The sequence below is a fragment of the Rattus norvegicus genome, chromosome 18 (assembly GCF_021556685.1).
Source record: "Rattus norvegicus strain SHRSP/BbbUtx chromosome 18, alternate assembly SHRSP_T2T, whole genome shotgun sequence".
Taxonomy (NCBI): Eukaryota; Metazoa; Chordata; class Mammalia; order Rodentia; family Muridae; genus Rattus; species Rattus norvegicus.
The window spans coordinates 16,492,066-16,505,690 of record NC_141551.1 but is presented as its reverse complement, the minus strand read 5'-3'; the positions used below and the strand labels follow the sequence as shown (position 1 = coordinate 16,505,690).

The following is a 13,625-nucleotide window of genomic DNA, read 5'->3' as shown; positions in this document are numbered from 1 at the left end:
GCACAGTAAGGCCACCAGGTAGCTGAACCAAATGAAAAGTATCTTAGTTAAGCCAAGCCAAATTCCTGATTCCAACCAGAACAATCAGTGACTTTTGTTTTTACCTGTCTATGATGGTGTGCTCGTTACACACCAGGAGATCAAAAGTTAACACATCTGATCTAACAAAAGATTTTTTTATTTGGGCCATTTTTGCATTTGAAAAAAATAACATGTGGCTATAAATTTTCAATAAACTTAATTAAACATGGATCAAATCACCTTTCTGAAATGGAATTAAATTACACAAAACTAGGCCTGTCCCAGAAAGGCCAAGACATGTGGCCACCAGACATCCTGCCCTAGTAGGAAGCACTCTAGAAGTCTACCCAAGATCTCTGCAGGCACTTGAAAAATTCAGTCTTTTTGAGGGAAATATTGGCTCTGTATGTAGATTCTTCTTGCTTTCCTTGTGCATATTTAAATTGGCTGCCTAGGACAGCAAATGTTTTCTAAAAGAGCATTAACTTTCAGATAGGAATGAGGACCCAGACTCTGTCTGCCACCTAAAATATTTGGTTGTCACCCTGAGTTATAGCTTGGGCATCAGAATAAACCATACCCTTCTTCAGCCCCACCTTTGGCAATACTATCACACGCATGTGTGAGGTTTGCAGGAGACGGTCATCTAAGCACTTAAGGAACTTCAGGCAGCTGTGCTGGGCCCTTGCATTCGAAAGAGGCATGGAGCATAGGATTTAGGGTTGCTCAAAATGACAGACAGGATTGTCACGAGAACTTCTAGACAGAGGCATGGATTCCAGAAACATTTGCTTTTGAACAGTGGGGGACTGGGAACAAGTAATAGACGCCCCTTGCCAACAAGGCTTCATAATGACAGGTCAGAGAGATTGCCAGCGGGAGATTAGAGGAAAAGAAGGCTGAGGAAAGAGGAGAGGAGGGTAAAGGCTTCTCAAGTGACCTAGTTTCTACATCTAGGGAGCAGGAAGGTGAGTGCAGTTGAACACCAAAGGCACCAAAGGTAGAGGCTGGGGCCATGTGAAAGCCTACCACAGGCAGACCATGAAATAGGGCGTCAGCAAGCCCCAGCACTGAGCAATCCTTGAGAGCTTTGCTTCCATGGGAACCACATCTGCGGATGAGCATAGGGAAGGACCTCCCTCATATCCTTCCAGTGCTGCTACTTCCCCATGCTAGCCAATCACTTGTACTGAATGATAACACAGAACAACAGGGAAGCCCAGCGGTCCTTCTACATCCACCCTGACCAGAAAGCTGATTCCAGAACGCTGGTAGAATGCAGATGTATACAGAAACGAAATGAAACAAAACAAGGATTCTAACAGTGTCTCCTCTCTCCTGATATGCCTGACAATGTTTGTAAACAGAAGCTTCCGAATATGAGCCTGGAAATTTTGCCAACTCTTCCTACAATTTAAATACTGTCATATTTGTGTTTTAAATGCTATCATGTAGTATAAAGATAACTAAGAGCATTTCATGTTAAATTTCGCTATTTTTCCTTGTGATATACTGTCATAAACAGAAAAGCACTGTAATAAGGTGAGAGAGAACACATTGGAAAGCGCAGTGTTGTGCGACATCATTGAAGTACTGTTTTCTGTTGTAGGAATGCTGGTCTGCACCTGAAATCCCAGTACGTGGGAGATACAGCCAGGATGATTTGGTCATCCTTGACTACATGTGGAACCTGAGGCTAGCCTGGGCTACACGAGATTCCACCTTCAAAATGGGAAATGAGTTTTTCCCAAAAATACCCATGGATTTCCACTTCACAGTACACATTCCTCTCCTACTCCTTCTCTCTCTCTCCCTACCTAACCCCCACCCCTCATTCTCACTCTTCCTTCCCCCTCCCCTCCCACCCTTTCCCCTTCCTCTCCTTCCGCCTTTTCGACTCTGCCTCCTGCCTCTCTATGTGATTTCTCCTTGAGTAGAGGTGCTGACAACATAGTACATGTTCTTCAATACAGAATAGTTCCCAGATTCCTCTGTGTTAAAGGTTCTTAAACCCAACCACATATTGGGATCTCCTGGAAGGCTTGTGGAGACAAGACTGCTAGCCCCATTCTCAAGAGTTTCCAATTTAGAGATCTGGGTTGGGACCAAAATCTTACATTTCTAGAAAATTCCCCATGGGATGGGAGCCCCTGTACCACACTTAGAACCCTAGTCTGGAGGACATGTGATTCACCCTTTGACCTTCGCTGATGCTGTGGATGACTTACAAATAGAACATTCTGTTACCTCATAGATATTAAACTGCTCCAGCAAGTCCAGGTCCGTCCCTTTCTTGTTCAAGTGCCTTTGGGACACAGCAGCAATGCCCAGCTCCTCCAGGCAGTCTACTACGTCATAGAAGGTGTCTTGATCTGGCAGTCCTGCCAGTGTCTACAAGAGAAGAACCGGGAATGTCACAAGGCAATGAAAACATGCTTATATGGTAGCTGGTGGCTGCAGTTATAAAAACTCACAATAGCACAAAACACAAGACAAATTCATTCAATGAGGAAATTTCCTGAGTGGGAGCAGAGTGAACACAGGACTCTTGCTCCTGAGGTACCATGCTGTAGGAGTCCTTGCAATCCAGTGGGAGCTAGATACTCCTGTGGGTGAGTTATTAAACTCATGATTAGGCTAGCTAGGGGAAAGGATTTTACAGGTATCATCAAGGTACCATATCAGACAGTCTTCCATAGTGAGTGGGTAAATCCTTTAAAAGAGGGCCATAAGTCTCTCCTGAGCTCAGACTGGTTTGGAAGAAAGAGCAAGACACAAGAAGTTGAAGCACTGTATAGAAAAGAATTTAGCAGACTGCTGGAGTCCATCCTGGTCAACAACTTGATTGTAGCCTTGTGAGCCCCTGAGTAGACAACCCAGTAAGGACTTGTCTGGACTCCAACCCCTTGGGAACTGTGAGATGATAAATGTGCATTTCTCCAAGCAGCTAAGCCTGTGGGGTCTGTCACGTGCCAATGGAAATTTAATATACTCCTAGATTTGAAATTCCTGTTAGACTCAATATAAGTGAGAGTTTAAATTTAATGTTTCTCTTCCACTGAATTTCAGCAGAGCCTCTCTTTAGTCCTTGAAATTTTGTGAAACACAAGGAATTTCAAAGCAGCTACCAAGAGCTACGAAGACAAGTTAACTTGGGTAGGATAACCAGACTTTGCTTCTGAGTTCTATGTCTCCCAAAGAAAGATGCTATCTCAGCCAGGTCCTGTTCTGACAGGAGCAGCCTTGGGAGTTACTGCAAGCTCCTCATCTTACATGTGAGAATGATGAAGGAGCAGAGATAGAAGAAACTTCACAGATGACCAAAAATTACTGAAGACTGAAGTGAAGGCCCACTCAGAGCCTGAGCTCAGTCTCCACACACTCCCACGTTCCACACAGGTTATTCCAGCCTGGACTGCAGCAGTGTCCAGTCAGACACTGCTCTAAATCCCTATTCATTCCACTGCCTTTGTATTTCTAAGAAGACAACTTATATTTCAAATTTATTTTCAATGTGTTAGCTTGTCATGTTGCCAACCCTTTCATAGGGATCACCTCACAACCCCAATTTCTCTGACAACTTCTATCAACATGTCTTTATTTATATGCTAAACAATGGACCTTAGCTTTTTATGCTGACCAAATAGGACACAACTCATGTGGCTGAGGTCAGAGACATGATCATCTCCATCACTCAGGAGACTCCAAAAGGACACCTCATAAGAGGTCATTACTTGGAAGCTACAAGAGACATTCACACATGTGGACAGATGTGGCAGCACACCCTGCGCCTGCCATAGTGGCCGTGAACTGGACTTTAGCTGAGAACTACCAACTAAGACACTGCCACCACTACCACCAGCACCACACCCTCCCTCCCTACCTGGCATGCCCTCACAGACTCTATTGCTACCACACTCTCAGTCTTGGGTTTTGTAAAAGCTCTAACATTGAGTAAAGGTCAAAGAAGCGGTGCTAATGCTAGGCAGGAGCATGCAGGATAACTGGACAACTCAAAATGCCTATGACTATAGAGGAGGCAATTCAAGGGAGCCAGACCAGTTGGACTTAAACCTCCTGCATAGAAGTGTGGGGCCCACCAGTGACTCAAAGATTCTCCAATCTCCTTGACTCCACTCTCTCCCTGCTCTCTCTGCCTTCTTTATTCACCCAGCTCCCATTTCTAGAGTCAATGGGAAGTGTGTGTGTGTGTGTGTGTGTGTGTGTCTGTCTGTCTGTCTGTCTCTGTCTGTCTGTCTGTCTGTCTGTGTCTATGAAGGCCAGGGGATTTTGGGTCCGATGCTTTCCTCAATGCCTTTCTGACTTAACCTTTGAGACAGGGTCTCTCACTGAGCTTGGGGCTCACTAATTCAGTGAGGCTAGCTGGACAAGGAGGTTCAGGAGTCTACCTGTCTCACTGCCATCAACCTGGCTCTACAAGGGTGTTAGGGAACCCACACAGGTCCTCCTGCCCTGTGGCAGGAACATTACTGACAAAGCCATCTCCCTGACCATACATGTGCTTTTCACACACAAAATCCCAGGGCGCTAAGCTAAAACTCTATAGCCAGTTCCTTTGTCTCCTGGAGTCAGTTGTTAAGTAACCAAAGAGCCAGCTCTCCACAATAAGCAGATTTGAAGGCCTTTGCCAAGCAACAGGCCCCAAACTGAAGTTGCAAGTAGCCATTCTTAGTTCCGCCATGAAAAACTCGAGTTTGAGTTGAGCCCATGGCCCTCCAGTTTTCATGCAGGCTGCAGTGGGACTGGGGCATTTACCCTGTGCAAAAAGGTCCCAGACACAGAGTCACCTTTTCCAGACTCTAATATGCCCAGCTACCTCCACTCATCCCCACCTGGGCGTCTCCCAGTTCCACTGCCATGCTCATTGTTAAGATACCTACAGCTGGCGCAGACCATGGCATTGCCAGATTGCCCTGTTGGCAAGAGTTTCCTGAGGCTGTAGACGCCCTGCAGCTGCCTTGCATCTGGTGTTTGTTCCTCACCTCTGCTTTCTTTCAGACTGTCTTGCCAGGATCTGTCACTAACAATTCTTTATTGGCATTCATGAGAGACCAAACTCTGTCTTCAAGAAAATGTGTCTCTCCTTAGCTTTGCAGAAATAACTTGAGGGTAAAACTATCATGCAGGATAAAGCCAGTGTGCTAAAGCCCGTGTTTCCAATGTCACCTGCCCCCAGTGTCATCTGTCATCTGTGGAGATTAAGAGTCATGACCTCAACTGCTTTCATGGGCAAAAGGGTAAGTCAGAAATTCCCAGTCTCCCTCAAAAGATATGGGTGACAATATGGGGAAGTATGCATACAGTACAATCATATATACCCCCAAAGCGGGTGAGTTATTAACATACACACACCTGAGTCACACAAGTTTCTCAGAGAGAAGGAAGCCAGCCTCAAAGGGTTACATACTACAAGACCCCAAAAGACAAAATTGTAGTAGTATAGAGAAAATCAGTGGTTGTCGAGGGTTTTGGATAAGGGGTTATGATGTCTATAAAAGCTGAAGGGAAAAAAACCATTTTAATGTATAAAGTAATAAAATCAAATATTTAAAAACAGTCATCCACTTAGCCTGAAGCCCATCTGTATCAGCTAGTTTTGTGTGTCAAGTTGACACAAGCTGGAGTTATCACAGAAAAAGGAGCCTCAGTTGTGGAAATGTCTTCATGAGACCCATCTGTAAGGCATTTTCTCAATTAGTGATCAAGGCGGGGAGGACCCAGCCCATTGTGGGTAGCACTGTCCCTGGACTGGTGACCTTGGGTTCTACAAGACAGCAAACTGAGCAAGCCAGGGGAAGCAATCCAGTAAGAAACGTCCCTCCATGGCCTCTGCATCAGCTCCTGCTTCCTGACCTGCTTGAGTTCCAGTCCTGACTTCCTTTGGTGATGAACAGCAATGTGGAAGTGTAAGCTGAATAAACCCTTTCCTCCCCAACTTGCTCCTTGGTCATGATGTTTGTGCAGGAATAGAAACCTTGACTAAGCCACCATGTGATTAACTATACCAAGGCCCTAGGGAAGCAGTATCTCTTCCCAGGGCTCCCTGGGGTCCTACCCTTACTTTCCCCATCCACCTCATCTCATTCTCTGAGGCGACCAGTGCATGATCCCCCATTCCAAGCAGTGGCTCTTCCTAGGAGAATGTGGCAGCAGAAGGTACAGTGTCACTTTAGCATCTGCCTTCCCTAAATTCTTTCCAAGACATGGGTAGAAATATGGGAATCTAGAGGGTTTGCTTGGTGTCTCTGGAAAAAAAAAACAAAGCACACTGATCTTGAACCCAAGGTGGGCTAGGGTTTGTTGCCTTTGTTTTATCAAGGAAATGTCAGTTTTTAAATTCCGTGTCATTATACCACTGTTTATTTTGATGAAATTGATTCTGGTTAGAAACCACCCAACTTGGGATATAATTTCTCAGACTTTAGAATATGTATTTTCCCCCAGACTCACATTAACATTTCGTTTGCTACTCTGTTTGGTAGATTGGTGCATCTGACTCACTGGAGCCATAAACGTGACTGTAATTCAATAAAGCAAAATGAACTCTGTGTGGCAGTGGTTTGTGGGCTTTTCCAGGAACAGTTGTATCTGGAATGACCTCTCCCAGGACCTTCTCATTTGTAAAGAACTATCCTAGTTTGCTCTTCTGATGCTGTGATAAAACACTGACCAAAAGCAACTTAGGGGCTGAATGGCCCTATGTGGCTTACACTTTCAGGTCATAGTCAATCACTAGGGAAATCTGGGACAGGAACCCAGGCAGAAAATGAAGCAGAAACCACAGAGGAATCCTGTTTGATAGACTGTTCTCTGACTCACGTTCAGCTTTTTTGGGGGTGGAGGATGGGGGAGGTCCATAGCCTAGGTCCAATTGGCTAGAGAATGGTGCTGCCCACAGTAGGCAGGGCCCTCCTATATCAATGCCCTATCAAGACTATCCCCTCACAAACATGGTCACAGGCCAATTTGATCAAGGAAATTTTCATTTGAGGTTTCCTATTCCCAGGTCACTCTAAAGTGCGTCAAATTGGCCGTAAAAACTAATCAGGAATAGACATGGATAAGCCCTGTTAGGAGTTCCTGACTGGGAGGGAGCTGTGACTGCATGAACTGATGGGCTTATTAGAACTGTAGTGATCTGGAGGGGATGAAATGTTGTAAGTCCAGAGGCTGATTACCCTATCTTGGCCAGCTTTAGCCCCCTCTCCCCAAAATATCCATTCTTTGCCCACCTCTGTCTCAGAACTAATAGAATAATAGACAAAAAACTAGTAGACAAAAATCTTTTAAAATCTATTAACATAACACACCACTGACTTCCGCCAACTCAAAAGCTAAGTGTGTCTTCAGATAGCATCGGAGGCCTTTAGAACTCCTTCCCCCATTTGGCCATAACCATCTCTCTGATAGGTAACTACCTCTCTGATATTCCCACCAATATATCTTAAACTTGCCTTGATTGATGACTTTCTTTGTTTTGAAAAACTATAAAATTTCACAAAGCGGTTTCCACTGTGGAACATGTAATGTGAATTAACCTGAATCTGTGTTTAGGTTAATCACAGTCACTCAAGTTTGGCTGTCAAACAAAGTCTTATTCCTTCTAAGGTGAGAACTGCCCTTTTGTAGACAGCAGGAGAGGCAGAAAAGAAGGAGCAAGAGAGGAGCCTCTGGTCTGTGCCACGCCATGTCCAGCAGAGGGTGAGCTTTGCCAGTGACTGGCCGTAGAGTACCCGCGTGCTGCTGCGGCACAGAAAGTGGCCACAGTCTCTGCCGATGAGAAAGATAAAGTCGAGACGTACAGCAATGGACAAGATGAAATGCTCACTTTCTGTTCTACAGAGCAAGGTTATTGACTGAGCAGGACAACAAAGAAATAAACTTCATTTTCAAAAACCAACAGAAACATGCTTCAAATCACATTAGCAAGGGGATCTGATGAACTGGCTTAAAAATAAGGCAGAGTCCTTACGATCATCCATCCAAAACATGACTTCCTGTCATGACCATTGAACAGTGACCTCTGCACTCAGCAGCAAATACTTAATTTAAGAAGTAAATATCAGGGTTGGAGAGATGTCATAAGTTAAGAGAGCACTGCTTGCCCATCTAGAGCGCCTGGGTTCAGTTTTCAGCACCCACATGAAGCTCGCAACATCTGTTACTCCAGTGCCAGCGGACAATCTTTTAGTCTCCATGGGCATCAGGAATGCACATGCTGAACAGACAGACATACATGCAGACAAAACTCCCATAAAATAAAAGTCAAAATAAACCTTAAGAAGAAAGAAACAAATGCACGGGGCTAGAGAGATTGCTGCTCTTCCAGAGGACCCAAGTTTAGTGCCCAACACCCACATCAGGTTGCTTACAACTGCCTATACCCAGCTACAGGGGATATGATGCTCCTTTCTGGCCTGTGAGGGTACCTGCTCACAGATGTGTATACATACCCACACACCTCACGAATAAATAAATCTAAAGGAGGAGGAGGAGTGGGGTAGCAAATGTAACAAGCAGGTGTTATAGCCCACACCGTAATATTCAGGATGCAGAGGCAGGAGCATCACTGTGAGTTCAAGGACAGTCTGCTCTACACATTGAGTTTTAGCCAGGACTGCATTGGGAAGACCCTGTTGGGTTGAATATGTCTTCAGTTCATTAGGAGAAACAAGTCTCCAGTTATATTCCAGCAAAAGATTCTGGAACCTTCGAAGGCCTTTCTCCCCATCACTGTAGTTGCCTCTGTGGACTCACAGACAACAGTCTAAAGACAATCCTCAGGGTGGGAGACAACGATGCTTGGGATCATTGATAGGTGTGACAATCTGAATGAAGGGACATTAGGAGCAAGACAGCCTGCTCAGGGTCACCATGGGAACCAATGCCACCACGTCAGCCCACAATCTCAAAGGACTGTGACTATCCTATAAGATGATGACCAGAGAGGGATGTGATAGAAGCAACAAGAGTACAGATGTGAGGCCATGACAACAGAAACGGATGGACTCAGTCTCCACATTCCTCACCTTTGCCCAGGACTCAGAATTAACAAGCAAGAAAACTTGTGTCTTCTGGACTTGTGAATCATTTCTTCCAAGTAAAGGTGCTAATTCTAAAGGGGAAATGTCATTATGGGTGAATCTCTGTATGAAATGTCCTCCTACTATTCTTGCTATTACCTTCCAATCACTGCAGTGGGGACCACATGGTGTAGCTCACGAGGAACACTTTACATTTCCACATGGTATCAGTTTCTACAGCTACTGTAACTAGCTACCATGAGCTAGGTGTCTTAACGAGTCAGAATTTTATGATCTGAAATTAAGGTGTCAGCAGGGCTATGTTTTCTGAACCAACTTCACAGAGTGATCCTTCATTGACAAGTTGGTTTTTGACAACTTTGGTTGGCCCACAGAGCACCATTTTATCCTCTGCCTCTGTCTTCATGCAGCTGTTTTCCCTGGCTGTGTTCACACTGTCTTCCCCTGCCCCTCTTTCTCTCTTTCCCTCTTATTATAACATCAATCATATCTGATTAGAGTTTGTCCTGAGTTACATCTGAGTTACCTCTTTATATGGGCTTGGATTTAAGGCTTCAACCCCTATTTTTTGACGGTGAGGGCTCACAATCTAGAACAACATTAACCAACCTTGTTTACTAGAGTCATTGCATAAACCAAGAGTTCTGTGTCAACTCCATCTTTTTCCTCCAAGATTTCCATGATGTTGGACCAGGGTTTGACACCTACAAATAAAGCAAAGATCATTAAGAAAAGTAATTCAACAACACACATTATTCCAATCACACTGAAGTTCACCAAGGATTCCTGCCCCAGGGATGGAAATGGTCTTTTAGTCATTGCATGTGTAAATATGGACACATCTTTTAGCTGGGCTTGTGCCATCCTCCAATCAATACACTATCCCATCTCATGTTTCATTATTAGTATTCATAACAATTTCCTTTATACTAAATATATAATTTTAATGTCTGTTCATGTGCACACCTTTGGGAGGCAGACTTCACTGACTAGAAAAACCTTTCATAAGTACTTGCTGAAAGTTCACCAGTGCACACCAAACAAGGTACTGAGACCTATATTTACTCTATTAGTTCCAAGCAATAACAGTCGCACAGCTTTCTAGCAAACATCTAGAGCAAAGAATACCATCTCTAATCCATCAGGGCACAGATACTGTCTGGGCATCATTCGGGCACAGAGTCTGGTAGATAACTACCTCTGATGGGTTTAGGATCTAATGGAGTAGTTAGATGAAAGCTCAAATACAGGCACCAGCAGAGAGCCAGCATCTGGGAAGTAAGAGGAATGTTTACAGCTAAGGCTATGACAGCAAGATGGATGTCGTGAGGATGGCGTGGGACAAAAGCTTTCTCTCCAAGTGAGCCAAGCTACTGAAGGCTCGTGAGCCTCTCTCCAGTCTCTAGGAGAAATGTGAAAACATTTCACATTCAAGTCCACGAGGTCAAGGGGAAGGTCACAAAGAAGGAAACAATCTTTGGCACAGTTCCATGCCTGAGATAAACACTAGGAGAGATGGACGCACTGGCTTACCCTTGGGTCAATAGGCTGGAATGTGAACTTTCTCTGTCTGATTCCTCTATAAATTATCTCAAAAGGATATTACTTATTTTTTTGTGTGATAAAGTAAATTCACAAAGAACCTAAACAAGGCAGTTTCCAAACGTTGGTCCTTGGACGGGTTGTGTCGGGGCTGACCTTGGCCTTGAGATAAACATTTCCCAAAGGCAGAGGCGATATCATTCATGTTATCTCGGCACTTTCAGTAACAATGCCTGTGCTACATAGCAGAGTCAATAAAATGCCTGAGAACAGTAATGATTTCCGAGAGAGCGTTTAGCATGTGAAGATGGAACGGCTTTACAGGACCGAGAGGGAAGGTGCACATGGTGAGAAAAGAAAGAAGTCAGAAGGGCTAAAGAGTAGGGTTTCTACAGGACGTGACACACAGAGATTAATCCCACACATAGACGTCTCTCCCAGTGGGTGACCCTGGTCTCACCCTTTAGCTGAGTTGTCCAGCCAGTTAGAATCAAATGATCTTCCCCCTGTCTTTTTAAACTCTGAACACACAGACATGCTCTCCCTCCTACTACCTACTGAGTTATCTCCTGATACTTATCATCAAACGCCTTTGCACTTAGCACCAGGGTAGAGTTGTTCTTCAAGCAACCAACAGAGACAGCCCTTGGTCTCACAGTGCCAAGGAGTTCAGTGCTTGTGTTTCTACTGGGGTACCAACGACTATAGAGCTCTCAGCAGATAGCTAAAAGAAGAACCATGCTAGGAGAAGCTCTGGGTCTGGGAGAAAACACTGCAGCCACTAGTTTCTAATTTCTCTGGTGCTTCCGGACTCAGAACTACTTACTCATTGTTTACTTTGAATCCAACATGACTTGTGAGGCCTGAGGAAGGTAAAGTCAAGCAACAGAGTTAGGTAGCTGAGAGAGAAGGAAAGAACCTCACTCTTAAACACACATGTGCGCATGCACACACAGATACACAGATACACAGACACACACACACACAGGCACACACGCACTCTTTTTTATTCTAACCCCCAAAGTAAAAGTATAGCAGACTAGGCCAAATGAGGCATTTAAAATGTTCATATACTCTCTGCTCCTCTCTGCTCCAGAGGCAGCCGCATCTTCTCGTGCAGTGCCAGCCTCGTCTCATAGACAAGATGGTGAAGGTCGGTGTGAACGGATTTGGCTGTATTGGGCACCTGGTTACCAGGGCTGCCTTCAGCTCTGCAACTGGCAAAGTGGACATTGTTGCCATCAACGACCCCTTCATTGACCTCAACTACATGGTCTACATGTTCCAGTATGACTCCATCCATGGCAAGTTCAACGGCACAGTCAAGGCTGAGAATGGGAAGCTCGTCATCAACAGGAAGCCCATCACCATCTTCCAGGAGCGAGATCCCGCTAACATCAAATGGGGTGACACTGCTGCTGAGTATGTCATGGAGTCTACTGGCGTCTTCACCACCATGGAGAAGGCTGGGGCTCACCTAAAGGGTGGGGCCAAAAGGGTCATCATCTCCGCCCCTTCAGCTGATGCCCCCATTGTTTGTGATGGGTGTGAACCATGAGAAATATGACAACTCCCTCAAGATTGTCAGTAATGCATCCTGCACTACCAACTGCTAGACCCGCCCCCCCCCGGCCAAGGTCATCCATGACAACTTTGGCATCATGGAAGGGCTCATGACCACAGTCCATGCCATCACTGCCAGTCAGAAAACTGTGGATGGCCCCTCTGGAAAGCTGTGGCATGATGGCCATGGGGCAGCCCAGAACATCATCCCTGCATCCACTGGTGCTGCCAAGGCTGTGGGTAAGGTCATTCCAGAGCTGAATGGGAAGCTCACTGGCACGGCCTTCCGTGTTCCTATCCCCAATGTATCCATTGTGGACCTGACATGCCACCTGGAGAAATCTGTCATGTATGATGACGTCAAGAAGGTGGTGAAGCAGGTGTCCGAGGGCCCACTAAAGGGCATCCTGGGCTACACTGAGGACCAGGTTGTCTCCTGCGACTTCAACAGCAACTCCCACTCTTCCACCTTTGATGCTGGGGCTGGCATTGCTCTCAATGACAACTTTGTAATGCTCATTTCCTGGTATGACAATGAATACGGCTACAGCAACAGGGTGGTGGACCTCATGGTCTACATGGCCTCCAAGGAGTAAGAAACCCTGGACCATCCACCCCAGCCCAGCAAGGACACTGAGAGCAAGAGAGAGGCCCTCAGTTGCTGAGGAGTCTCCATCCCAACTCAGCCCCCAACACTGAGAATCTCCCTCACAATTCCATCCCAGACCCCATAATAACAGGAGGGGCCTAGGGAGCCCTCCCTTCTATCTTGAATACCATCAATAAAGTTCGCTGCACCCAAAATAAAAAATAAAATGTTCATATATTCATTCATACATATTAATTACTTCCTATGATGCACTTTTTGTTTGTATGTTTTGCAGTAATGAGGTTGAATTCAGGGTCTCAGAATACCAGCCAGGCACTCTGCCACTGAGCTCCACTGCTGGGCCCTGGTGATAGACTTTGTTTTCTTTCTAGGCTCTCTAAGTGGCCCCCTCTAGGCCCATGACACAGAATGAGCCCCTCTGGTTAACTCATAGGTAGCCATGCATACCTTATAAACATAAAGCCACCAGGGGAAACTGTTCTTCAACTGCTTTAGGCAGTATGCATTTTTGAGGACTTTTAATTTATTTGGTTAGTTTTATTTACTGATTCCTCAATTCTGAGGTTTTCCTATTAAAAAAAAAAAAAAGAAAGAAAGACAACTGTTGCCACTTTCCCATGCCTGTCACTCCTGCCAAGGAATGACTCTGAGGCTTCCCTGTGGCGTAGAATTTATGGGTTGTTTGCACATGTGCCCGTGTGGACACGCTCAGCTCCCCGTCAGTCATCTCTGGCCCACAGGCTGTGCTCCAGCCCAGTTGAGAGGAAGCTGGAGACCTCTCTGAAACCTGCCGCTGGAAACACCTGGAATTCGTGTTGCTCTCT

General features: G+C 45.4%; 1 protein-coding gene and 1 pseudogene across 7 annotated transcripts in view; one reads left to right on the top strand and one right to left on the bottom strand.

Moving 5' to 3' along the window:
* Positions 1 to 13,625, bottom strand: part of Fhod3 (formin homology 2 domain containing 3) — a 440,137-nt gene that overhangs the window by 139,129 nt on the left and 287,383 nt on the right. For all 6 annotated transcript variants that reach the window (NM_001415720.1, XM_087591989.1, NM_001415719.1 and 3 more), the window contains 2 exon segments: positions 2,269 to 2,412; positions 9,696 to 9,790. In NM_001415720.1, coding sequence (NP_001402649.1) covers positions 2,269 to 2,412; positions 9,696 to 9,790 — 239 coding nt within the window.
* LOC134482921 (glyceraldehyde-3-phosphate dehydrogenase-like) overlaps positions 11,743 to 13,625 on the top strand; it is a 63,634-nt pseudogene continuing 61,751 nt past the window's right edge. The window contains exon 1 of the transcript XR_015642826.1: positions 11,743 to 13,008. The product of XR_015642826.1 is annotated as a glyceraldehyde-3-phosphate dehydrogenase-like, transcript variant X2 (transcript). The remainder of the gene's footprint in view (positions 13,009 to 13,625) is intronic.